General features: G+C 43.0%; 1 protein-coding gene across 2 annotated transcripts; it reads left to right on the top strand.

Annotated features, from left to right (window-relative positions):
* Positions 1-7,369: 7,369 nt before the first annotated feature.
* Positions 7,370-23,494, top strand: SEC62 (SEC62 homolog, preprotein translocation factor). Of its 2 annotated transcripts, none has more exons than XM_063408295.1 (8): positions 7,370-7,516; positions 15,001-15,109; positions 15,496-15,601; positions 16,602-16,812; positions 18,489-18,581; positions 20,521-20,581; positions 20,888-21,007; positions 21,528-23,494. In XM_063408295.1, the coding sequence occupies exons 1-8, from the start codon at positions 7,481-7,483 to the stop codon at positions 21,992-21,994; spliced, it is 1,203 nt and encodes a 400-aa protein (XP_063264365.1). In that variant the 5' UTR covers positions 7,370-7,480; the 3' UTR covers positions 21,995-23,494. The 2 variants fall into 2 exon arrangements, with proteins under 2 accessions (XP_063264365.1, XP_063264366.1); XM_063408296.1 differs by lacking the exon at positions 7,370-7,516 and adding an exon at positions 10,299-10,453.
* Positions 23,495-27,796: the final 4,302 nt, after the last annotated feature.

The raw sequence follows: 27,796 nt of genomic DNA, 5'->3' as shown, positions 1-27,796 counted from the left end.
TGGCTAAACACAAGGAGGGAAAGTATTTCCATATTCTATTATTTTATTTTAGCCAGAGAAAAATTGTTTTATGTCTTTGTTATACTTGTGCACTAGATAATGTGTGATTAGATGTTTGCAACAGCAACCTCAGATGTCCATCTTAACAAACTGCCCAAACTTTGCAGCCTTTGGAAAAATGACAAACGTCTATATTCTTTTTCGCATATGAAACAATTCCTAACTTATCTTTTGTACAATTGACAATCATGCCGACAGCGTCACTTATCTGATTAAACAGAGTTAATGACTTGGTTTTCTAACGGTGTCTTACCTCCTCCGTGTGTGAAATATTCGCCTCAATCCACATGAGACCTTCTCCACCCTGGAAGCGCAGTCTGTGGCACTGTTCAGGGGACTTAGGCCACGAGATGTCGCTGCAAAGCCACTCGGTCACCTGCTGTCCCTCCCAAGGGAAACGCGGCGCACCTGAGGTACCCGGGGCAGGTTAAGGGCAACGATATCAAGAAACTTTGCTTGTTTTTCTAAAGTAACAACAGAAAAGCTTGACTTGAAGCCTCATATTCCAGGGAGGAAGGATTGAAATGTGGCTCTGAAGTGTGATTATTTTTGTAAATGGGTCACACCTGAACAATGCCAAAGGCTGAGAAAGTTAGGATGCAAAGTTTGCAGTCTTGTATTACTTCTACAACTAAAAAACCCCACCAAACATACGAGTCTTTGCACACACTGGGCTCTTCTTCCCAAAATGACAAAAGGAATTACTTCATAGCTTCCTGTACTGGGGTAGATGTGCTGCAGCAGCCAAAATGCAATAAGCTCTGAACAGTAAACAGCTGTGAAGTGAAATAGGAAGGAAAGGGATTTACCTAAACAGACATAACACATTCTATTTCTAATGGAGGAAATACCACTGGTAATGAATGTTTCCTCTCCTACAAACACTTCAGAGAAAATGGAAATATAAGGTAAAAATCATTAAAAAGTACATAGAATCAGTAGGCAGACCAGTATTTCCAGAGGTTGATGTGTTTTCAGGAATTGTGTTTATATGTAAATGTTGAGGTCTTACTAATTCTCATGTTCTTCATGGACATTTATTTTTTATTCCAGCTGTAAGGGGGTTCAAGTAGCAGTCACAAGTACCCAAGAAAGCTGGCAGAACTCTGCCTCTTAATAACTTTCTGGTGCCTATACCACCACTGCATTTATTTTTTCTGCAATGCAACTAAAATCACAGTGGGATGCAGATTATGTATTTTAATACATGTTGCATCATTAGAAATGTTTCATTTAACATCTATTGCTGCATTAGTCCATAGCAGTGATGCAGTTAATGAAGAGGAGAATGTTTTCTATGAGGTGTTGTGGGAGTTACTGATTTTTTTTTTTTTTTTAATAGGGCCAACATTAAAGACAGGATTAATAAAAAGATATAACAACCATATGGCAAAATGATCCTGTCTCATAAATAACAGATTTAGGAAAGTCCTGAAGAGGAAGAAATGGCTTGTCTTTCCTACAACAACCTGGGTGTCTGGCCTCATGTAGGCTGCAGATGATGATGATGATGTGGAATACAAATTCACATGGACCTAAACAGGTAATTCTCTGATCAATTTCCCAGGTGAAGAATCTCTAAAAAATGCTATAAATGTACAAAAGTCATGCAGAATTCCCACCAGGTCCAAGTCAGTCACTTTAATCCAGCACACAAACAAAAGAACAGGCACATAGGTTCACAAGGTGAGGGTATTTCGAACTGCCACTGCTGCATGCCACCAGCTACTTTATAAAACTGTATATTTTAAGACTTTATACAATTGTGAATCTGCCACAGAACAGATTTCAGAATGTTAAATTATCCTTTGAGTGTGAAAACAGAAAAACTAACCCGCTCTGGTTTTTAAAATCACCTCTAGATTTTAAACTCTCTAGAGTTTCTCATATTTTCAACTTTCCAGTTGCCCTCATACAATGTTGATTGGTTGTGCAGTGTTTTGAGTCACCTTCAACATCAGAAACTTTATGGAAAATCATCCAAAACTAGATATAGCTCTTGTTTTGGTATCTTGCCATGGTAATACTCTACCTAAGCCCTTTATTATTCACTGGAAAATAACAAGTCTACTTTATGAGGCTGAGTGTTCATAGAATTACAGGATGGTTTGAGTTGAAAGGGACCTTGAAGATCATCCAGTTCCAAAGCCCTGTGTTCATCGGGGTTCAGCTGCCTCTGATGGTTGGTTTCAATTAGCTCTTCATGCTGTAATAAACAGCTGTAGCTTTATTGCTATGGCAATTTCAGTACAATAATACATGCAATATTGAGAGAAAAGCTCACCTCTCCTTTCTCATTTGTTTAGGCTTTTGGGGGGCTACTGCAGTTGCCAGGCTCCTTTCTGTCTTTGGGAAGGCTTTACTCCTCCTGTCACCTGTACTGAGGCCACAAAACTGCTCTGCTGGCTTGGCCCTTATGCTGTCCTTTCCTTTGTGCCATTCCCAAGTTTACCCAGGTCTGTTTTTTTCCAGACAGACATTAGTTCTGCTACTATCCCCACACTCCTCTTGAACCACCAGTTTCCCTGTGGGTAAGGATGCAAATCTTTAATTCAGCCCAGAGTGAAGGAGGATGTTGTATGGAGAATGAGGCAATATTTTTCCCTATAGCACAGCAAAGACATGAATAGAAATTTTGATTTATCAAAATTTAAAACCACACATAGCATCTGTGTGTGTGAATTACTGACATAAAGCTCAACCAACCAAAATGGCAAAACAGAAAAAGCACCACTGACCACGGAAAAAAAGAAAGGACCAAACCAACCTGGTTCTTAGCTGTAACCTTGGCTCATGAGTCAATCTTTGCTGATTCTCCTTCAGTTCCAAGTTTCCAACAGCTTTGCTAGAGGAGCACTGTGCAACTGGGATTCTCCTGAACACTCTGCACTGGAAGTTGGTCTGGAAAGCACTCGCTGCCTTCTGGTTCAGCCTGTTAAATGGAGGGGTGTAAAGTCAAGACTTGCATCCTTACATTAAAATATTTTTAACTCAAGCATTTGTCGTCATAACAACAAATTTATGATTTTATAAAACAATAACTGGTAGGTTTTTTAAGACAATACCTTAAATATTGTAATTCTTATCCTCCCTTCCTGCCACTGGCAAAAACAGAGATATAAGCAAGCCTTTTTTATACAGACTTTCCCAAAACCTCAGCTGGTTCTTCCAGAAAATATATTGATGTATTTTTCATTTATGTGTCAATGTTTTCACTGACTCCAGCATGGTCTGATTGATAGTGGTCTTTAGAAAGAGCTGATGTGCCAGCCCAAATCAGGACAGACGTATCCAGTTACTCACCAATTACTGCTTAAATAAAATTATACTCTTACAACGAACAAAGCTGATATTAGAAATAGGTGCAAATAATTACAGAAGAACCAGAGAAATTAATTTTTAGTTCAATTAGGACTTTTGTCAGTTATATGGATGTAATAATTCTGGATTGTATGGAAATGAAAAGGAGCTTGCAAGAGTGGAAGTATTTAACAACTTTCTTAGTGAAAAATAATTATAGGGATTTGTCTAATAAACCTTGTTGTTCTGCTAAATTAAAAGCTAAGTGGCTAACTAAATATTTATAAGCTTTTGAGATGGAAGTGACTCAGGATACGTCTACATTGGAATATCTTTCTGAGTTATGACTCATGTATTTGTGGGTGGATTTTATCTGAACCTTTCTTGACAGTATGTGATGCTGTGCAGTACAAGGCCCATATTCTTTATATTCTGAGCCCATTCAGTGTTGAAGCTCACTGGATGAAAAGGGAGGTCACTCCAGAGTGTGCTATCAACTGTAGATGATCAAGGAAATGACTCCTAACAGATTCAGATTTCCTTCCTTCCTTCCTTCCTTCCTTCCTTCCTTCCTTCCTTCCTTCCTTCCTTCCTTCCTTCCTTCCTTCCTTCCTTCCTTCCTTCCTTCCTTCCTTCCTTCCTTCCTTCCTTCCTTCCTTCCTTCCTTCCTTCCTTCCTTCCTTCCTTCCTTCCTTCCTTCCTTCCTTCCTTCCTTCCTTCCTTCCTTCCTTCCTTCCTTCCTTCCTTCCTTCCTTCCTTCCTTCCTTCCTTCCTTCCTTCCTTCCTTCCTTCCTTCCTTCCTTCCTTCCTTCCTTCCTTCCTTCCTTCCTTCCTTCCTTCCTTCCTTCCTTCCTTCCTTCCTTCCTTCCTTCCTTCCTTCCTTCCTTCCTTCCTTCCTTCCTTCCTTCCTTCCTTCCTTCCTTCCTTCCTTCCTTCCTTCCTTCCTTCCTTCCTTCCTTCCTTCCTTCCTTCCTTCCTTCCTTCCTTCCTTCCTTCCTTCCTTCCTCCCTCCCTCCCTCCCTCCCTCCCTCCCTTCCTCCCTTCCTTCCTTACTCCTCCCAACAGGAGTAAGTGAATATAAGGATATAAGAAAATATGTACCACAAAGAGTAAAACACCACCTAATTCAGTGTCCTGCCCCATGTGCCGAGAGAAGATACCTAAATCAGAGCACAGCAACAAAGCAATAATAAATTCAGGATAATTCCCTTCTTTCCAGGGTCCTATCTCACAGACAAACAGAGGTGATGTCCGTATTTAATGGTAGCTTATGATGTATTTTTGTTACATCTGTATCCAGCTGGTTTTTGGATGCTTTCAGCATCCACACTGCTGTATTAGATCACACAGCTGGGGTAAAGAAGAGGGAAAAGAAGTTAATGAAATGCTTTTGGTTTGGCTTCAGTTGAAAGAGGAAACCACTCCACTTGTATGCAACATCCTTCTCAACAGTAACTCTGAATCTGCAATCCTCACAATGGCAGTTGGCTCTTTATGGGCTGTGTCTTCACTGCCTGGTTCTGCTTCTCTTTGCAGCCTGCCCCACAGCTGGCAGACACTAACCTCAAACACAAGCTGTCTGAACCTTCACTTCCACTCCATGGCTTTCTTGGAATTCAGCCACCTGCTCCTCTCCTGCTCTGCCATTCCGGTGACTGAGAACAAACTGGTTCCATGTGTGCCTCAGTCAGGATCAGCCCTGTGCTCCAGAGTGGGAGAGATTCACCACCCAGCACCTTACACCTTCCCTTGCCCATTTTCCATCCCTCAGTCCTTTCTCAGAGATCTGCTTGAAGTGCTGGGTTTGCTCCCTGTGCTGCTCCATGCCCAGTTGTCCTGGGAAGAGCTCCTGCAATTTAGTGTTTCACAAAGATGAATTAAAATTTCCATAGGAAAAAAAAAAAAAACATTAACCAGATATCCAAGGTGCTTTTCTGGCAGCAAACAGCTTGGTGTACTGCAGATAACATACCATGCCAAAAAAACCCTGCAAAATGAAGAGCTGAGCATTAAAGGTGGATTTGTGGATCAGCAGTAGATTCAAAGAGACAGAGGGCATAGAGGAGTAAAACCTAAGCCCCTGAAAGAGCCCGAAAGTAGAAGTATGAGGGATGATGCCCCATCAGGAGGTGATTGCACCCTTCAGGAGGGTGCAAGAGTGCACCTCCCATGGAGCAGGGGGAGTTTCAGAGCTGCAGCTCAGCTTGTGCCTGTGCAGGGAGAGCAGAGGGGTCAGAGCTGCACTGTGCCAAAGCCCCTACTGCACCATCGTGTATTATTAGCAATCTGTAAGTTACAGATGGCTGAAACTTCTTCTGCAAGAAAGCCTCCATGTCAGATGTGCTTTTATGTTACTGTAAGTCAAGCACATGAAATAACTGTTAAAATTATTGCCAACTTAAAGCATGTTTTTTTTAATAAATGCAGTCTGCCGGCATTTTTACGAGGCATTGTTTTATTGTAACCATAAAAACTTCAATTCCCTCTACCCAGAAGTTCATCTTTTGAATCACACTTTTCTAGTTCGCTCACTCTGCAGTCAGTCAGCTTAATTTGTAACTTGTATAGATTTTCTGCCCAGCAACAGCAAAAGGAAAACATTCAACAGAAAAAGATGTCATACCAGAAAGAGCACAAAAGCTGTCACTGAACCTGAGGGGCAAATACGCTGCTGGAAGTGTTTTTGGGTTCTTAACTGCCCAATTTTCAGTCTGAGAGTTCCAAATCATAGGAACAGAAAGGGGCAACATGATTTGAGGGGACTGGACAGGACAATGCAGCACTGCACATACTTTTCCATCCCAAAGTGCCAGGGTGGGGTTTGGAAACACAGAGCCAGAATAAATGATTATACGCTTTGCTAACTCCAGTGACCTCACAGCACAAGCATGTGGGACAACCTCTGGCAAAAGGCCCTTCTGCTTTATATAGGTTGCTTTCTGAATCTAATTCTGTAAGTATATGAGTTCTAAGAAATGGGTCTGTTTAAATAAGTACCAGTTAACAAAGATGCTGCATTGAGCATCTTTAAGGCCTTACATGCTAATTCAGTGTATCAAAACTTAAACACAGACTATTACATCCAGAGCTGGAAGCAAGGTCAATGGCTGGCCAAGGGCTGAGGGGCTCTTTTCAGTGGTGCCCTGTGACAGGACAAGGAGCAATGGCCATAAAGTAAAACACAAGAAGTTCCACCTCTACATGAGAATTAATTTCTTCACACTCAGGGTGGCAGAGCACTCGGACAGGCCGTCCAGGTAGTTTGTGGAGTCTCCCTCTGTAGAGACATTCCAAACTCACCTGGACACGTTCCTGCGTCACCTGCTCTGGGTGACCGTGCCTTGGCAGGGGGATTGGACTGGATCTCCAGAGATCCCTTCTGGCTCTAACAATCCTGTGATTCTGTGTGAGGGGAGGTCGGAGAGGGGCTGAGGGACCGAGGAGGGCTGAGGGGCTGAGGGAGGTGGTGGGGGACAGAGGCGGGATTAGCTCTGGGAGAGGCGCTGAGGATGAAGAGAATGAGGGACCGAGATGAGGGGGATTGGGGAACCGAGTCAGGGCGCTGCGGGGCGGCGATGGGCGAGGCGCTGAGGCGGGATGAGGCGCTGAGGGACCGGGCTGGGATGAGGCGTTCAGAGGCGGAGAGGGGACAGTGGGGAACCGAGACGGTCGGTGAGGGACCGAGACGGGTCGGTGAGGCGCTGAGGGACAGAGAACGGACGGTGAGGGACCGAGGTGGATCGCTGAGGTGCTGAGGGACGGAGAGGGGACGGTGAGGGACCGGGGCGGATCGCTGGGATACTGAGGGACGGAGAGGGAAGAGTGAGGGACCGAAGCGGATCGCTGAGGCGCTGAGGGACAGAGAACGGACGGTGAGGGACCGAGGCGGATCGCTGAGGGACAGAGATCGGACGGTGCCCGACCGAGGCGGATCGCTGAGGGACAGAGATCGGACGGTGCCCGACCGAGGCGGATCGCTGAGGGGCGGGGGGCGGCGATGGGCGGAGGGGCTGCGGGCGCGCCCCCTCCCCGCCCGCTCCCGCCCCTCCGCCGCTCCCGCCGCCTCTCGCGAGGCCGCCGCCCCCCCGCGCGCGTCACCGGCGGAGCGGACGGGGACAACATGGCGGAGCGGCGGCGGCACAGGAAGCGCGTCCAGGTACCCGAGATTCCCCCTCCTCTCCGTCTCTCCCTCCCCGCCCGGTGGCTCTCCCTCTCCGAGCTGAGATCGGCTTCCCTCGCGGCCTTCCCTCCCGACGCTGTTGCGAGGCGGCGGCTGCGGCCGGCCCGCGGTGAGGGAGGAGAGCGCCCCAATCTCGGGGCACCGGGAACCTCTGAGGCCGGGGCCGGAGCCCGGGCTGGCAGGTTCTCCTCAGAATTTTCTAGCAGTTTGGTAAAAGCTGTGCAAACAGAGCGGGGGAGCTCAAGTAGGAGCGTTTCGGGGCTGAGGGGCGGCCGGCGGGGCCCCCCGGCACATCAGAGGCGCCCCCGCTTCATCCCCTTGGGCTCTGCGCCCGCAGAAGTTCTTCCTGTCTCCATGATCAAAAAATGACATTTGCAGCTATTCCCTATTTTTAATCGCCGTGTTATACTCAGAATCTCCCCCGTTATCAGTGTCGAACAATAGCTTTAGTGCGGGTAACACCAAAACACCCGGGAGCTGCACCTTCACCCGGCGTGTCCGGCCCTGGGATCGTGAGCAGAAGACGTGGGACAGATGGTAAAAACATCTTAAAAGCAAACGTGCCCCAGCCAGGAAATGATGCGGGAAGGAAATAAAATTTGTGTCTGGAAAACATAAACAAACAGGCACGCCTATAAATAGACCTAATCAGCTTTGAGATCGTGTTAAAATGTAGTAATAATTGTGTGGTGGCACTGAGGGGCAAACTGACGGCTGCCTCGGTGTTATCACTTACCTGGGAGCCTGGTATGTCGAGGTTTAATTTTTACAGGGAGTTTTACAGAGTTTTTAATGCATGTTTTGGGTGTACTTACAGTATCAGTGACCATGACACTCATTACTGTTATGTGTTATCAACACTCAGTTTAAATAGTGTTTGTTTGGGGTTTATTGCTCTGCTAAAAGAGCAGGTAACATTCACGGGAGAGATCACGGAGCCGTTCAACAATACATGCTTCATATGTCACCCTTCTGCTTGGCTGCCCTCTTTCCATTCTCATCCTTCCCTTTCCCAGCCCACTTTCCCTTCCCTCAGAAGATGGAGATCTGCCTGTACCTGTAAAGGTTCCTTTTCTCCCTTTAATTCAAATTAGCGAGGCAGTGGGAGAAATGCAAGGAGTAATTAATCAAAATCTTGCTGGACGAGCCCTATCCATCACAGCATTCAATGAATTATTGCAAAACATCACAGAATTATTCTCTTTTTAAGATTTTTATAGGTTGTCCCTTTCCAAGGATGACAAGAGCTCAATAAGGCACCCGTCAAAGCAAATTTAAACGTAATTTAATGTGTGTATAACACCCAAGGCTGTGGTCTTGCAGGCAGTTAAGCACATACTTAATTTCCAGCCTGTTAGCAGTAAAAGTATTTCCCAGATTGTTAATAATTCAATCGATGTCTGGGTTTTAACACTTAAGGTCGTGGCCTAAATTTGTGATATAATTATGCAAATAAATGTATATCTTCATAGGTTCCTAGTGTAGGTCAACAACAATGGGAGGACAAGGCAGTGAACAAAGAATACTGGCAAATGCCCAAGGGGTGTTCTTAACTGGTCAGTAGATAAAACAAGTCATATTTTTCTTGATAGTTGGTTTTGGGTTTGATTTTTTTTAAGCTTTGAACTTTACTGGCATATTTGCAGTATGATTATCAACATTTTTCAGGCTCATGCTGCAAGTGTCGTCTGTTAAAATGAAGTGTGGGGTTTTCATTCATAGGTGCTTCAAGTGTTTTAGCAGTGTGTACTTAATTTAAGGTGATGTTGGCCCCCTAAAGAGATTGTTTATCGTACTGCACACAGGTCTGACATCTGAATACCCTGCTGTCATTAAACAGAGCTGTGTTTCTTGACAGAGTGAGGTTCTTGGGAGAAGTTGGCTTATTAAGCTGTGGAGGAGGCTGATGTAATAGAGCTCAGTTAGAAAAACCATGGGCACAGAACCTGGGTTTGGAATGAATTCTTGTAGGATTTTATGCCTGCCATCAGGATTAGAACCGTGGTGGTTAGGTCAGATAGCTAGGCATGAAAAAAGGCTCAGAAATAGTTCAAAGTTCTGTCTAGCCTGCTCCGTGTTTCCCATCGGAAGCAGTCACAGGAAGGATGTGTTTTATGGAATGTGCTTTCATCAAAAGACACACTGCCCAGTGTGTTTTGCATAGCTTAGACTCTTCCTCTGAAAGTTACAAAAGTTGCAAAAATTCTAACTCCAGAAGTTTGAACAAAGATATTTCAGAGCTAAAATTCTCTAAGTGTCATTCCTGATGGTAATTTAACTGTAATCAGCACGGAGCAGTGAGTGAGGGGAGGCAGGTCTGTAGGATGCAGATTGCTTACCCAGTGGCTCCCATGTCATCCAAATGTCTGAAATCAAGAATGCTTGCTGTGTATAAAGCACTTAGTGACAGAAAAACAACGTGTGTTGTCTAATGGCTAGTTTAATCTTTTAACTTTAGACAAAACACATTTCAAAAGATGGGAGATGCCTTTGAATGCCTGTTACTCCAGCAACCTGATCAAAGCTATTTCATGTCTTGGAACTATATTTTTTTCCATACGTGTCCTGAAATATTCACTTAACCACCAAACGTTCAGAGCTGTTTCCTTTGCCAGGCGTCGGGCCGGTAACACGTGGCACTGTGCTGGCAGCTCTGCAGTTTGGCTGTTAAATAGGCATTAAGTTTGCATTGCCTTGGCTGCATTCCACATGCACAGTTTGAGGCTGCCCGTGTCAGGTTTTGGGCTGATCTTTGCGCTTGCGTCGCTCCTTGTTGCTGTGTCCTGCGCTCCAGAAGTGTTAATGCACATAAATGCTGCTCCTGACAAGAGGGAAAACAGCTCCTGGCACTTTGGGAGTCAATGTCTCACTGCAGATTGATGGCTGAGGTGGCATCAGTGGCATTAATGACAGGTACTTTCCCTGTTGACTTTTTTCCTTTGATTCAAGCTCTGAGATTCTCCTGATGATGGACAGCTACCAATCATTAACTGCTGTAGCCTGTTAACTAATCACCTGGGTCCTGTCATGATTTGGGTTCTGCTGGAAGGAAAATGCAGCAGCTAGAATGCTGCTCCTGTGCTGCAGTTCTGTGTGAATGAATCTGAGAAGGATCTGTAGAAAGGACAATGCAATGGTTTTCCAGTAATGTGTATTTTAGTCCAGCCTGCCCATTTTCTTCATTATTTTCTTCATAAATTAAACATGAGCGGGATGATAACAAATGAGAATGATTAAATTACATCTTTGAAAGCTGAATATCAGCTGAGAGAGGAGGAAGAAACAAAGATCAAGGGGGCAAAAAAAGTGGAAAAATGAGAACTGAAAGTAGCAGCCTGAGTTGTCACTAAAACAAGAATCAGTCTTTTGGAAATCTTGAGTTGCATTTTTGGAGGTGGGAAGGGAAAAAGTCAAAACATCTGGCCTGGGGCTGGAAGGAGACTGAAGCTGGTGTGTTTTGGCTTCAAAATACTGTACATTGCTCCTTGGATCTGTTTTAGAACTCTGTATGTTTACAGAGTTCTGTATGTTTTGCTCAAAAAAATTAGTAATGATTGAAAAGACAGAGGGAAGAAAACAGATACTTCTGTTTTCATAGGATGTGTACTGGACTGAAAAACATCTGCTAATCTTTCTCTGTAAAGAAAAGTTAATGTTTTGTGGCCAGCACATGGCCACGGTAATCCAGAAAAACTGGTTTCTCCACATGGCTCTGCCACAGTTTCTTTTAGGAGACCTGGGGCAGTCCTTGGGCTGGTCATCAGTGCAGGAGTGGGGCAAGTTTATGTTTGTTAGTCACTGGAGAAGACAGGGATGTCCTCAGAGCAGCTCCTGTCACCCTGGTGTGTTTGTTTCCCCTCTGCCCACTCTAGTCCTGCCAATTTGAGTGCTTTTTCTTTGTGTATGGCACGTTGGGGTTTTTTTCAGGCAAAGTACAAATATCTCAGCAGCACCCAGTCCCCTGCCACATCCACTCTGAGGTCCTGACAGTCACCAGGGAAGGGAAAAAAAGGGAAAAAGGGAATCAGCCCAAGCTGTGATGTGTTCAGCACTTTCAGAGAAGAGAGGAGTAGGCTAATGCAGTTGTGGTGTCTTTATAATGAGGTGTGTGGAATGGAACCTGGCCTGACACAGTGTCAGTTTTGATGTAGCCTCTCAGCTTGAAAAACAGGCACCACAAGATAAATGTGCTTAAATTTCTTCTTTTCCTTATCTGAAAACTGTATAAACTATTAGGCTTCAGCAGTCTGCTTTGAGGAATGGTGTTCTGAAAATCTAAGAGCAAAGAAATCAGCTGGATACTTGTTTCATTGAAATAAAAGAATTTTGATGACCCCTTTGAAACAGAGGAGCATAAATCCTTGTAATGCATTTGGCTGCACATGGAATAACTTGTCTCGCTAGTGACAGTCACCATTTACCCTGTTCTAATTTTCCAGAAACCCTGTTTTTGTTACCAGGCTGTGGAAGGAAATTGTCCTGTCTTGGGTCATACCTGTCTTCTTGCAGCTGTGACACAAAGAGGGAATAAAATGAGAGCAGTTTTCAAACCAGAAATGTGCTCTGCCCTTTTGTCACCCATTGAGTGTTCCAGGAGTAGGAAAACCTGAATAAGTCTTGCTTGGAGGGGGAGAAGGAAGCTCATGGGCACGCAGGCTTCAGTGGCTCAGTTCAGATTTTATTTGTGGTGTGTTCAGGCCTCTCTGGTGCTGCAGTCCCAGCTGGGGGCTGAATTAAGCAGGAACTGCATCCATGCACTGAAGTCCAGAAGGGAATGTGCTGGACTTTGGCTTGGGAGATAATGGCAAATTTGATGAGGACCTCCCCTTCACTTCAGTGAGTCTGGAAGGTCCCTGGGTTTGATTGTCCTTTCATGAATTCATACAGGGCAGAATTGTGATTGAGAATTATTCTTAAAAATTTAAAATGTCTTTGCATTTCTAGCAAGTTACTGGGATGAGCACTGCTTTTCCTGTTAGTGGGTGGAGTTCTGTCTAGACAAGTAAGAAATTTTGTTTGGTTTTCTTTTTATGGCCAGAGTTTGTAAGTTACCAGGGATTGTAAATCTCTAAATTTTGCATGCCAGAATTTAGTGACAACATGGGTTACTTTTAAAACTGAACACAAAATTTGGCTGAACTGCAATTTTTAAAAGATGTACCCAGGGTAATGAACTTGCCATTGCTTTGGTTGATTTAATTTATTGATGGAATATATTATTTTCTGTCAGTCATTTATTTTCATGTTTTAACAGAAGCATGGCTCTGCAAACAAAGGGATGAAGATAGGCTGAAAAATGGTGATTAAATTGCAGGGGACACTTTCTCAGAACAAGCTCGGTTAAACTGTGGCAGTCTCACTGGGAAGCTTTCTTTGTTTGGGCTGTTATGAAACTATCCCTCATGGACAAAGCAATTGAGAGAAAGGAGCAATAAAAAAATCTGGTGCCAGCCCCTGCCTGTGTAGTGCATCACATGACCCAGCAGGATCATAAATACTTGAGGAAGAAGGAGAAAAATCACCTTAGCAGAGGAATCAACATTGATGTGAATATCTGCACTTTCTCTGTCTGTTTTACTGTCCATGCTGTAGAGAACATTTGCCCTGTGAATTGTTCCAAATTTCATTTGCTGACAGGAATTACTGGAAAAGCAGCATTTCACACACAGCTGCTGCCTGCAGTCCCCAGTCCCTGGGGCCCTATCCCATGTAGCAGTGATGGGACACAGTCACTTGTTTTATTTCGGTGCACTGGAGCCTTTTTTGTTGCTGTTCAGTTACTCTGGTACCAAGTTTGGTGGTTTGGTTTGATTTACTGGTACAACTCTGCAATGTAAGAGGACCTGAAACCACAGAACATGAATTATGTGCTTACATGCACTGTCAGGGAACAGTTTTCTTACCTGATGTTCAATACAGATTTTTAAAATTTAAAAATAAAAAAAAGGATTGAACATGCAGAAGGAGGTAATATCCGTTTGAGGACTGTTAGGATCATCTGGCCTAACTTGGGCACGTTTTTGAAGCCACCTGGTGAGTGAGCATATTTCTGCTTTCATATGGAGAATTTAGACTTTTTAATAAAGTTTCAACTATGGAGTCTTTGGTCATTTGGATACCTTCTGTCTGTATTATTCTCTTCAAAATTCTGCCCAGATAGGAAAAGCAACAATCTCCTCTAAGATACTCATTAACCAGTTGGTTTTGAAAGTTAGCTGTTCAGACTGTTGAAAATTAACAACTCTTACATCTAAAGCATTTATTCTGGTGTAACCACATCTATTTGACCTTGCATTTCCATTTAACATGCTGCTTGTGATACTATGATTATACATCTTAAAAGCAGTAATGGAGGTTGTATATGTTTATTGACCTTTAGGAAAAATAGGTCTTTAAATAGACTCTGAAACTTTTATTCCTGTAAATGACCAATCTGATTTGTGGTTTATAGAATCTATTTATTCAGGCAACATGAGAGGAACAGGTACAGAAAAGGCACTGCAGTGTGGAAAGCTGTCCCGGTGTTTCTGTGTTTACTGATCCACAAGTAGCAGGGAAGATTGGAGAATTAAACCCGAATAGATTAAAAGAATTTAAAGGAAAGAATTTTGAGGAAGTTGGCATAAGTCATAATATCCCAGCCTATGTGTTTTTCCAGATACGTTTTTGTGAAACAGGAACATTAGAAAGTTCTTCCATTCCCTATCTGCAAATATTAGATCTTAATTTTACATAGCTGAAAATGCCCATCTCCATCCTTCTGCCTGACACATCTCAGAGTTCTGTTACCTCTCTGCAAGGTGGTAAAAGCACAGAATTTGTGAATGTGTGCAGACATAAAACATTGGGTTTGATGTTTATATTTCTTCCTGCTGTGCTTTCAGCCCGAATGTTCTTCTCTGTAGACTGGAAGAACCTCCTCAAGGGTACACTGAAGTTTCATTCTGTAGTCGTGCAGTGGGCAAAGCAATTTCTAGCCAAATCTTTCACCTTCTTTTCAACATGGTTTTCTCCTTCTCGTGTGAGATCTGGGCTGCTCTGTGTCCTGTCAGGGTGCCTCCATTGCTGTCATTTCACACACACTCACTCCTCACTCTGTTTTTCCTTTGTTCCCGGCTTCACACCTGGTTCCACCCCAGCTGTGCCTTAAGCAGCTTCCATGTGCTGCTTCCTCTTAGGCCTTCCCTCACTTTGCTCTTTCTGCAGATCTGCTGAAGGGGTTTGCACTCTGTACCTTCAGTTTTTCTAACTTGAGATTCGCTGCTTTTTCCTTCATGTAGACAGAAAGTTCACAGGAAAAATAACTTGACCTATTTTCACACCCTTTATATTTTATTTGTTATTTATATATGGCCATGAAATAATGAAGACTTTGCAGTATCTGATTTTTTAAGCCCGAATGGGTGATTTTCTTATGTGTTTAAAACTGTATTAATAATTTTTGACTTTTCCCACTGTAGGAAGTTGGTGAGCCATTCAAGGAGGAGAAGGCTGTTGCTAAATACTTGCGCTTCAACTGTCCAACAAAATCCACCAACATGATGGGCCACCGAGTTGATTATTTTATTGGTAGGGTTGCTTTTAACCAGAGAATTCAGGTTTCTTCTAACGTTGCACTTGGAGGGTGGGAGAGGCTGTTTTATTTTTATTAATAGTACTTTATCTATTAAGTACTGATCTTACGGTTTGGTTTTGAAAACATACCTAGGTATTAGGAAGTCATAAATTTGATCTCACTAGTCTGGAGTAAATGGAATAAACTTCTCATTTTGTGATTTAAAGGTGTGTAATGTCAAGAGGAATGTATTTCAGAATAGTGACTAGTCTGACTTGAAAGATTGAAAGGATGTGGAACATCACCAGAACAGGCTGGTCATTGTGGTTCAAGGAACGTAGACTAAATGTTAAAAATAATGTTAATTTTAATGCATTTTTAATTCAATTTTTTTCTCTAGCTTCAAAAGCTGTGGATTGCCTCCTGGATTCTAAATGGGCAAAGGCCAAGAAGGGGGAGGAGGCTCTCTTTACAACCCGAGAGTCTGTCGTTGATTACTGCAACAGGTATGAGCCTGGGCACTTCTGCAGTGCCATTAATGCCTGTAGTTGTCCAGATGTCACAGTTATGTAGGAACCAATGTGACTTGGGCTTCCTGTATCCTAAAACTTTAGTGGTTGTATGCAAAAGTGATGATTGTATTTATATTGCTGTGTGTGAGGGTGGAAATGATGTAGTTCCATTGTTTTTGTTCCCAAAACTCTCAGATTTTCACTGCACTGCTTGGGGCAGCAAGGTGAACCAAAGAATTTCCTGCATTTTGACAATATTTGAAATTAGTAGGGTCAGAGCTCTCCAATCTGTCTGTCCCTGCTGTCTGAGGAGCAGGGTTCTGCACTGCTCTTCCTTTTGGGAGTTGGGCTGTGCTCCTTTCAAGGATGTTTCTAGCTGGTGATGACCTTAAGAATACCAAATACTACATCCTGTTGGCCATATATTTATATCTTTAGATCTCTATACATAAATAGATAATATATGCACTTGCATTAAGGGCTGTATATAGCTGACAGGAAGGGAATACTTGGCATAGGTACCACAGTTTCAACTGAGCAGTTCTGTTCATTGTGCACCACTTACCAGTGATTCTGATGAGCTTTATCTCCACTTCCTTATTTTTGCTATGAAATACGTTGACATGAACTTGAAAATAAATATTGCAGGAACTGCATTAATGGGAAAGATAATTAAATGCATCTCGTGGCTTGCTGTATCCTACATCTGGTCTGTTCATTCATCTCTACAAAATGTTGCCACAGAAAAGCACAGTTTTTACCCAGTTCTGAACAGATAAGCCAAATAAAGCAAAGCAACAGGCAGGACATGGGATAAGTGGGTCTGGTGTGTGTAGCTGTAAATGGAGCAGATGATGGTGACCTTGCCTTTAGTCATGCTGGTCATGGTTATGTTGGAGAGATAATCTAGAATGGTGTCTAATAACATAACTGAGTGTAAGTGTTGTTCTCACAGCTGCACTTAAATGACTCATTTAACTTTTTTTGTTTTAAGACTCCTGAAAAAACAGTTCTTTCATCGAGCATTGAAAGTGATGAAAATGAAACCTGACAAGGATACAAAGAAAGAGAAGGAAAAAGGAAAGGCTGAGAGCGGGAAAGAAGAGGAAAAAAAGAGCAAGAAGGAAAGTGGCAAAGATGAAAAAACTAAGAAGGAGAAAGAAAAGGAAAAGAAAAAGGATGGTGAAAAAGATGAGTGTAAGAAGGTGAGTACTGTGTGAAAGAGAAGAGACAAACCTGTAACGAATACATCAACAGATGGTTAAGATTGCACTGGCTCAAAAGTTGTTTATTCTACAGTATGCCTTGCTTTTCTTTCCTGTTTTCATCTCTAAAATATGCTGATTTTTGGTTACCTTTTGGATTGGTCTTATTTTGGTCTAGATCAAAAAAGAGGCCTTTGTGTACCCCTGTCATGTTTCAATGTGTGCTGAGTTAATGAAAGGCTGTTTCTCTCCCATGGCAGCGGGCAGGGAGGCTGTGTACATCACTTACCATAAAATGACACTTGTGCATGTGACCAAACATCCAAAGCAGTGCAGCTGCACCAGTGGGACAAACAGTTTTCCAGTGTTTGTACCAGGAATGTTTGCAATGTTTGGAATTTGGTATGTGGGGCCTGTAACTGGCTGTGTAACAGTGCTCCAGGACTGCCTGCATCCTGCTTGCACTTGAGCTTCCAAGTCTAAACTACTACTGCTGTACAGCTTTTAATGTGGTTTGGGTTTGTTTTCACTCCTGATTGGTTTTATTACTTATTTATTATTAGCAGAATGGAATTTCTAAATTGTTGGAAAGCTGCAGGAGAAACTTGATGAGTGAATGTAAAGTTTCTTCTACATAGAGTTGTCTGCATTCAGTGAGGGTGAGAAGGATAGTGGTCCAAAGTTATTCCCATTCAGACATTCCTAAGTGAAACAATGGCACATCTAGTGAGAGTTAGAGTCTGTCTACAAAGGTTTGGGTGTCAGAAGAAACCTAATTGCCAAATGAAAGAATTATAAACAGAACAATCCCACTGCAGCCCCAGCCCAGTGTAAGGTTACCCACCCCCTGAGGTACTGCTGATTATGGAAGTAATGAACTCCTCCAAGCCACTGTCATCAGGAGAGTACATTATTAAATATATGTTAATTTTTAAACTAATCATTATTTATTGAACAGATATTTAGTGGATTATATAAGCCAGTGGGTAGGAACTTGAATGAAACACAGGACCCAAATCACAAAGTTAATTTCTCACAACAAAGTAAGCAAAGAGAAGCAAACAGGAGACAGAGAAGAGGAAGCACAAGATCCAGGACGAGATTGAGGAGGACAAAGAGTAAATGGGCAGAAACTGATTCTGCCAGGATGTCTGTTTGGTAAATATGGCACTAAAACAGCAAATAATTCTAACAAAGTCAGTGATGGTGAAGTGTTGTTCCCATTCTCAATCCCTGTACAGACTTCCTGTTAATGTCAGCCCAGCTCTGCAAGGCATTTGATGGCACAGTGTAATCCTGAAGTCATAGTCTAGTCCTTAGACACTAAAAGTGAGATTTCTCTTTACTTAGAGTTTTCTTTGATTTTTGAGGTGCCCAGTTGGTAATAAATAAGAACAGGAGGAAATAAAGCATCTTTACATTAAAAAAAAAACCAAAGAAGTGTGAAAATGATCTTAAGTTTGTGAAAAGTTTTAAGGTTAAATATATTAACAGATACTATAAATTAAATAAAATATATTGTAAAAGTAATGTACAATGTTAAATATAAAAATTAAAGCATATTAAATTTTTCTAATTTTTATATATAATGATTTGTATATGTATTTTAATATATAATAATTTACATATATATATAATATATTAGGCATAGATAAAATATTTATGTTTGTCCTCAGGATGACACCCCAGGAACACCCAAGAAAAAGGAAACTAAGAGAAAATTTAAACTCGAGCCACATGAAGACCAGGTTTTCTTGGATGGAAATGAGGTAAGATTTATAGGTGTTTTTCAACTTTGGGTTTCACCATGCCTTATCCTTTAATTTACTGTATTTCTGCAAACTCCTCCTTGACATGTTGAAAGAAAAATAATTGGCAGTGTCATGGCTGATCTTTACACCAGAATTTCAGATATTTCAAGGAAGTTAACAACAGGTAAACAACAGTATGACAGTAATGACAGTAACTTTAAAGAAGTCTTAAAGAAAACTTCCTTACCTGTAGTTGAGGTGGTGGTGGCCATGAGGGGAAATGTTCTCAGGGGCTGGTGACCCTGCTTGGGACAGGAGGGTGGGACAGAGGCTCCTGAGGTCCCTCCAGCCCCACATACCCACAGCCACTGCCATGCCAAAATTGTGCTAAGCCAGACAAGCCTTCCAGGACACCATGTTCAGTCACAGGAGAGGATATAAAAAATATCTGCTTGGCTTTGTCACCTGAGCAGACAGGTGACCCTTTGGCATTCCTGAATGCTCATTCTGGCTTTACCACTGAAATTGTGGCCTTAAATACTTCTGTGTGCTTTGCTGCTCTGGAAGACAGAATTTAATTACTTACCAGCTCTGTAATGTATAGAGTCACATTTGTGCCTCCCAAGTTTGGGATAAGTGGTAAATTTTGCTGTGCTGTGTTGATGGTGTGTGTGGCTGTACTGGAATCTCCCCCAGGACTCTTGTGTTCCTTTGGTTATAAAACATACACGGCAGCAAATTCTGTAAATAAATCACTCGTGCAGAAAATGTGTTTCCCCTTTGTATCTTGATTTTACCTTTCCCAGTTCTTCTACACGTGCTTTGCTCTCTTCCATCCCATCTCATGTGGAATCACACCCAGCTCTGATCCTCCCTGTCACTTTTACATGGAGTGCCCATTCCAAATGAGGCTGCAGCACAGTATCTGCAATGTCACAGTATTTACTGCTTGTCATCAGTTACTTCTCTGTTTATTAATGAGCTGACATTTTTTAACAACTGTAATTCACAAGAACTTTTTTTAAGTAATAGCTAATTTAGAGCAGATTTTTGTGTATTTGCAGTAGAGCTGGGTTTTTCCTTCATTATTTTGCACTTACAAACACTGGGTATCACACACTTACTGCCCAGTCACCATCTTCAGCTTGCCTGGGCTCACAGAAAGCTGACTGGCAGCAGCTGCACCTGAATGCAGCTAACTTTGGCACCCTGTGAGAAGCAGAATGTTAAATATTCATTGCATCACATGGAATCACCAGGTGCCCTTCTGGTAGTTGGTATTGACACATCTGCAATGAGGGTTGCTAGTTCCTTTCACAGTTAGAAGCTCAGATTCAAACTGTTTCCTTTGCTAAGGAAAAAACCCAGCTTTTTCTAGTTCAGAAAATCCTGCACTTTACCAAGAAGTTTTTCATTTATGGCTGGGCAGCTCAGATTCAAATGGCTCCACAGTTCTCACACAAACATTTGGTCTGAGAGTTGCAGCTGCAGAGATAACAGTGCTGAGGGTGCAGTGCACTGATGTGAGCCCAGCACAGGCCTGCAGGGAGCGTTCCAGCTGCATCCTTCGTTCCAGCTGTTCAGTCTGGGTGTTTTCAAAGCTCACAGGACTTTTTGTTTCTGTTTAGTGGACTTGGGAAACTTCTCATTTTTTCGCTTTTTGTTTGTTTTTTTTTTGCTTCATGTTGAACAACATTAATGAATAAAGAAAGATACAACCAAACCCTGATTCAGTGCTATTTCAGAATCTTTCATTTTCCCATCAGCTCTGCTGTCTGTTGTTCTCCTCAGGGTTACATCACCTGTCAGTTCCCTTCCTGGGAGTCACGGCCCGTGCCCTGCCCAGGTGCTGAGTCTTTTGTTCAGCAGCCTGGCAGTGAGTGTCTGGGTGAGGGAGTACAGGAGGTGTTTACCAGAGAGCTTGTTCTGAGTGTAAACCACTTCGTTTCTCTTGTAGGTCTATGTGTGGATCTACGACCCCGTTCACTTTAAAACTTTTGCCATGGGACTTGTCCTCGGTAAGTCAGAGTAGACACAAGTGGTTTATTTCTGTTGCCTTAAGCTAAGCAGTGAGTTGTCCAGTGGGCAAATGTGAGTTATGAAAAAGTATGAAATATGTTTTGAGTGAAGCATTTCTGGCCCTAGAACTTGTGTTTGTGTAGAATAAAACAAATCAACTAATTTAATTTTTTAAATCTAAAATAGTATAGGTGTTAACTAAATCTAAGGCACTGCTGTGAATGAGCAGTAAGCCTGGCACCTCTGTACACGTACCAGGAAAAACTAACGCTGCTTCTCGTGCCTGTCGTGCCCTCCGTGCGCAGTGATCGCCGTGATCGCCGCCACCCTGTTCCCGCTGTGGCCAGCCGAGATGCGCGTCGGTGTTTATTACCTCAGCGTGGGCGCCGGCTGCTTTGTCGCCAGCATTCTGCTCCTGGCCGTCGGTGAGTGCGGGCGGGCGGGCTCCGGGCGGGCGGGGACACAGCCCAGCTCCTCCCCGCGCTCGGGGCTGCCGCTTGCCGGGATCCCGTGTGCGCTTCCCTGCGGCCAGCGGGTGTCACGGCTGTGCCACGGGAGGAGAGCGAGCTCAGGCTGCTCTCACCTGTTGGCGTTTCCTGTGTAGTGCAGATTCGTTTGCTGCCTCTGTTTGAACAAAAAAATGCAGAGCAAACGCAGAACTGCACACAGAAACATATTAAGAGGTGAGAATGGTGTTAACAGGATTTTAAAGCTTTCCGTGGTAGAGGGGTTAAGAGGTGAATCAGAGATTAGATCCGTGGTTAGTGGGGTGTAGGAGACACGGTAAGAACAAACTACTCCACAGAGCTATTGTGGAATGGGGCTTTGCCCCCAGCATCCCCCAGTCCCTGGCTGGGGGTGGCCATTAGCACTGAACATCTCTTACACCGTGGTTGTACACCATGTCTATAACAAAACCCCAAACTTGCCCTTGTTTTCACACAGCTCGCTGCATCCTTTTCCTCATCATCTGGCTCATCACTGGGGGAAGGCATCACTTCTGGTTCCTGCCAAACCTTACAGCAGATGTGGGATTCATTGACTCCTTCAGGCCCCTGTACACACACGAATACAAAGGACCAAAAGCAGACTTAAAGAAAGAGGAAAAAGCAGAATCCAAAAAGCAGCAAAAATACGACAGCGAGGAGAAATCAGATAGTGAGAAGAAGGAAGAGGAGGATGGAAAAACAGAAGGCACGAGGAACTCGGGAACGGACGGCTCAGGAGGAGAGCGCCACTCAGACACTGACAGTGACAGGCGTGAAGATGACAGGTCCCAGCACAGTAGTGGCAATGGAAACGACTTTGAAATGATCACAAAAGAGGAACTGGAACAGCAAACAGATGAAGGGGATTGTGAGGAGGAAGAGGAGGAAGAGACCGAAAGTGGGCCTTCACATGGAAAATCATAACTCACTGTGGTTTGGGACTAAGTATGTGCAAATGGCTGGATTTTCTTTGTTGGCTGATCACCAAAACATAGACCATACAGTAGCATCTTCGTTTGCTGAAATATCCGTGTTACCAAACAGTTTTATATCTAGTTCCTTCATTTTTTTTAACCATTAACTTGATTACTCGGTACTATGTTAATCATTAATATCCATTTACGGAAGTTTTATCAATTTGACAAGTTTTTTATTGATTGATAGACTGCCCAGATTGTCCTCAAACATACTGAAAAATGTCATTTTCTGGTACTTGCATAACTGGTCAATTAGTTTAGCTTCTCAAACTTGCTTTTGTAAACCAGGTAAAAGTTGAATGACCAAATCTCAGATTATTCCTAGTTATAGTTAGGTAAAGCCCTTCTTAGCCCACAGCCTTCTTGATATTTTTCTTGATTTTGTTTTCAAAAGATTGTGAGAACTTTCCTGAGAAAACTAGTTTTAGCAGAAGTATTTTGCTGACAGTAGAGGAGCTGGTAGTGCTGAATTTGCCTGCAGTGTTCTCTGTTTCTCCAGCCTGTGTGCCAGCAACTGAGGAAATCCAAACTGGTTTTGTGCATCCAGAGCAGAGAGAAAAGTCATCTCCAGCAGGTGAAGGAAGCAGCATGGTTTGGAAATGATGGCTGTTTTCTTTCTCCTGTTCCATCATAATTAAAAAAAAATGTATTCTGTACATAATTTACAAATAAAGCAAACCATTTACTTTAACTGCTACTTATTATTTAGAGATTTGATCCAGCATTCAGTTTGTATTATTGAAGCCATGTTGTGGTGTATCTATCAGAGCAATGCAAGTCGAGAGGACCTCACGGAGTATTTGTGTATGATCGGTAGCTGTTCCACAGAAGCTTTAGTTTTGTGCCAACATTCCATGTATTTGAGTAAATTGATCTTTATTAAATGAAAGCAAACACCAGAGCTGTATGGATGCCTTAATGTTGAACCTCCCTGTACTCTGGAACTGGAGCAGTTTGAAGCTGAAGAGACAGGAGAGTGTTGGTGTGCTCCCAAGGCTGGGTGGCCCAGAGCTGATTGAGATGTCCATGGTTAATATTTGTTTGTCAATCCCTCGGAGGAGCCAGAGCTGTGTCTCCTGTGCGTCCCTTCCCGATGGACTGCAGGTCTTGGCTGACTGAGCGTGGAAGAAGTTACAACTCAGCCTCTTTCCTCTCAAGGACTTTATAGATTCCATTGTCTTCCCAGCCCACTCAGAGAAGATGAGGGTAAGAGAACTTTTTTTCCTATCCTAAATTGCTTCCCATCCTTCCAGCGTCAGCATCTTGGATGAAGATACCAATTTGTCAGATTGTGCAGATATATACATCATCATGGGTGTATTGATAAACAATTCATGGATATGGTGTATGTGCTTCTTAAATCCTGAATAGTTACTCCATAAGGAAACATAAATTGGATCTCTTTTTTATTAATATAGCAAAAAAATTAAAGGACCCATTAACTAAACAGATTGACTCCTGGCCACTTGTGTGTTATCACTCATTTAAAGATTTAACAAAGTCCTGTTGTACCTGAGTGTGGTGTGCACAGTGTGAGGGGGAGAGCAGCGCCTGCACTGGGCTGGGTTTTAAGAAGTTACTGCAGTGGTTTTCCGTTATTTCAAGTACATTTCCTCCAAGTGAAGTAACATCTTCAGGTCCATGAGAAAACCAAATGGAAATGGTCAAACAAAAACTCCAATGTTGCCATCTGCTCCCTGCGAGGGGGTGTGTGCCAGTGCCAGCGCTGCCACCTGGGGAGAGGTGAACATCAGACACTCGTGCTGTCACCCTGACAGTTCCTGGCTCCTGCAGCCTAGAAACTGTGATCTCTGAGGTGGGGTAAGAAAGATGTGGTCAGTGGTAAAGAACTTCATGACTCATTCCTGTAAGCTTGTTTTCCTAGAAATATCCCCCAAATACTTCGGAAGCATTTGGGAATAATGTAATGAAAGAAATGGTTACAACATGCCAGGAACAGTAAAATCATGAGTGGGCTTCAGGTATCATGACAAACACTTCCAGAGGAAATCACAAAAGAACTTGGCCACCTTTAGATTTTTGTATCGGGCATTTCGAAGTTCATAATGATTTGATATTTAACTTTGAGAGTCTAGGGTGATCTCATGAGAACAAATATACATATATTTAGTGAAAAATTATTCAAATAACTACACTACTAAAATATCCTTCCTGCAATAAGATTTTATAGTGGTCTTACTGATATTCCTCCTAGTATAATTTTCTGGGGTTTTTTCTTGCGAGAAGATATGATTGGTCCTATATATTCTTTTAAATTAAATAATTGCTGGTTAAACAGAAATGAGTATTAATGCAGATCAGTATTTAGCAGCGATGCTACACCCAAGTGTGCTCTGCTTTGGTACAGATACAGTAGTCTCGGCTCACCTGTTGGGTTCTGGGGTCCTTAAATAGCCAGATTTTTCTCTAGCAATTAACAAGTGAAAATTATTATTTGATGAACTTGCTTATTTCTCTATCTGTAGAAAAGTTACAGTAGGGGGGGATGATAAACAATTTTCAAACAGTAAAGTTTGTTCATAGCAGCAGTTCAGGGGAAGCATTTATGTTCCCCTACTCTGGATCATGCAGCAGATCTTTTGTGTGTTTTGTACAAAAAATAGGAGATAGATGATAGTTTGTTTCAGCTTTTTCTGTTTGAAATAACACTGACTGAGGCTCACTGAGCATTGTACTGCAGGAAGAATGGCAGATAAAGAAAACTGGAGAATGTCTCAGTTCCTCACTTCACTCTCATTACGCTTCCCCAGGACTCAGGAGGGGTGGCAGAAGCATCTTTCCCATGTAAACACTAAATGCAGACAGTGTAAACATGAACTGTAGAAAAGGAAAACACCTGCCAGGTTTAGTTTTCATGCTCCTTGCTGCAGCTCCTGGCAGTTCTCACTGTGGCACTGAGCCCTCAGAGCCCTGCCGGGTTCCCTGCAGCTCCTCTGAGGATGTAATTCTTTCCTGGCAGGGTCACAGGGACAGCAAAGCGATGTTCCAGCCCCACAGCTGGCATTAACAGCCCTGGGCAACAGAGAAACCTCCTCTTGCAGCTGCAGGTGATTGACTGGCAGGGGTGAAGTCCTGCCGGAATCCCTCCTGGCCCTGTTGGCAGAATCAGCTCGAGTGAGCTCAGTTCACAGAGCAATCCCATTTCCCCTCCTGTGCCCTGCCCAGTGCCTCGCTCAGGCAGCTGCTGAGCTGGGCACCCCAAGCAGTGTCCATGCCAAAACTTCTATATCCCAGTCCATAAGTGATTTGCAAAATAAAATACACCTAAAAAACACCTGGAGAAAAGTACCACTGTGGAAAATCCAAGTCTCAGAAGGTGCGTTCCTGTTTTCCTCCTGGAGAGGCCATGGTGAGGACAAAGACCGGCGTCACCTTCACTGGGTGTCCCAGAACCTAAATGAGCTCTTGGTCCCAATGGGCCTCACTGTAGTGACACAGCCCAGCTGTTTGTAACAGGGACTGATCCTTCCCCTCCCTCTTGTCCCCAGAATCTGCCTTATCCTGACTTAGATCAAATTGTTCAGTAGGAAAGTTCTATGTAATTCTCTGTGTATTATTTCCTCAAGTTCTAGAAGGCTTGTGTTTGCCTAACTTATATACCAGTCTAAACTCTTCAAGGAGCTCTACTGGCATAAATTCAGAGTAGATCCACAAATTTGAGCCACCACAAAACCAGAGCAGGAGACAGATTCTGGAGATGTTTTCCTGCTGACACGCAGTGGTCACAAAGGAGATGCTCAGGACCTGCACATCCTCCCTCTGCTCCTTCTCCCCTTTCCCAGCTGCTGTGGGAAGGGAGGGCTGGATCCCTTGGCTGACATTTCATCCAGCTACTTCTCATACATTTTTAAAACCAAACTTTGAACCATGCATGTTTGAACACTGTTCTTTGTTACACTCTGTACATGAAAGTCTGTACCAAACCTTTCCCAAGATCCAAAGCAGTTGAGATGGAACTTCTCAGTGGTTTTCACGCAAGGCTTTGCACAGACAATAGTGCTGGACTCACCTTTTCTTTAGAATGAGGCAGCTCTTGTTAGGAATTACAGTCTGGGAAAAAGTCTCCACCTACTCACCAGCTCTGCTATGATAGATGTGTTGACTTTTAAATACAGCAGGGACAGATCAATTCTCTTGGAGACCTTTAGCAAAGGAGTTGATGACATTTAACTCTGCTGAGCCAGGCTGACCCCCAGCCCACTCCAGGGCATTCCTCAGGCTGCTGAGGTGTTTTTTCTAATGAGAAGGACTCACTGATTGGATTCTCAAGCCCTCTCTGTAGAATCAGAATCAAACAGGAGATTTTTAGCTGTTTTATTACTGTCAGGATAAGCTGATGTTTGCAAAACACTCAGATGCAAGGCCTGGGACACTGGTTTCTAACAAACTTGTACAAATTCAAGGTACTAACTGTTGAGCATCATTTATTACTGATTGTGACCAAATCCTCCCCGGGGAGCAAGAGCAGAGTGGTGTGAGGTGGTCCAAGGCACTGTGCCCTTCTCACCCAGAGCACAAGGAGAAGGGTGAAACAATCCTGGCAGTGTAAGTGGACTGAGACTGAAGCAGCTGCTGAATGTTTTCAATAGACTTCCTGGTAATGGCTGGTACAATTTCATTAGGGCTTCTCATTTTATTTAATAAAGCATTGGATTATTTTATTTGTAATTCAGCAACAGGTGCAAGAAAACAAAAGGCACATTTCCTGATAGTGTCTACAAAGAGTCCATTACTGCCTGGCTGACACAGAGGCATTTGATTTGCCATGTGTAATTTTTTTTTTTTAATGTGAAAATAATGATCACAGAAAAAGAAATTGTTTTGTGATAAAAGACTTCTGAGAGAGGAATTACTTTGGAGTTAGCAACAGCACCGTGCAAACGGTTTCAGTGCAAGTTGAAGTAAAGAGGGAACAGCACTGGGCAAACACTGATCCTGCTTTAGATAAAGATCAAAGATTTTCTGCAGGTAGTACCAACCATTAATCCTCATCATGTACAACAGAAGCAAACATAGAAAAGGCTCAGCATGTGATCCCTGGAAGTCCCCTGGAGCCTGGAGGGGGGTGCTTAGGAGAGAGATGCTGGCAGTTCATCTTTGCTAATCAATAACAACAAAGCAGAGCCCGGGTGACTCTCACTGGCCTTCACAGTAAATTCTTATTTTCTCTTTCTGACATGTGAGTGTTCAACCAGTAATTAGGCTGGTTTTAGGGAGTCAGAAGATGGAGTTTTAATTCTTTTACACTGAGGGTGAGATTGAAATTACATTTCCCCCCTTTTTAGCTTCCTTTTAAACTAAAGTGCCACAACAGAATTTGCTTTAAAATTAAGTCAACGAAGAAGTAGTAACATACTAAAAGGTTCCAAAAGATTTCTAGCTCTGCTTTGGTGTTTGTGAGCAACACAGAGTCTGATCACACCCTGCACTCCACTTTGGGTTAAGTCTTAATTTTAGTTTTCTGTAACACTGAGCAGTAAATTACTGTTTCATGTAATGCAGTTTTTAGGGCTTTGCTTGTAACAACTTTCTTCCAGTTCCTTAAAAAACTATTTGTGTCTAAGACAAGACAAAAACACTGCAGTGACATCATGAGCAGCAGGAAAGGTTACACCTTGTGCAGTGACAGCACCCAGCAGGGACTCAAACCGAGGAAATACCACTCCTGAAAATCCAGCAAGGCTGACACCAGCTCTCTTCTGCATTTTCTGGATTTTCTCTGAATAAG

This window comes from Prinia subflava, chromosome 11, assembly GCF_021018805.1.
Source record: "Prinia subflava isolate CZ2003 ecotype Zambia chromosome 11, Cam_Psub_1.2, whole genome shotgun sequence".
In the NCBI taxonomy this organism is placed as follows: Eukaryota; Metazoa; Chordata; class Aves; order Passeriformes; family Cisticolidae; genus Prinia; species Prinia subflava.
The sequence above is the reverse complement of the archived record's forward strand: the minus strand, read 5'-3'. Positions and strand labels throughout refer to the sequence as shown.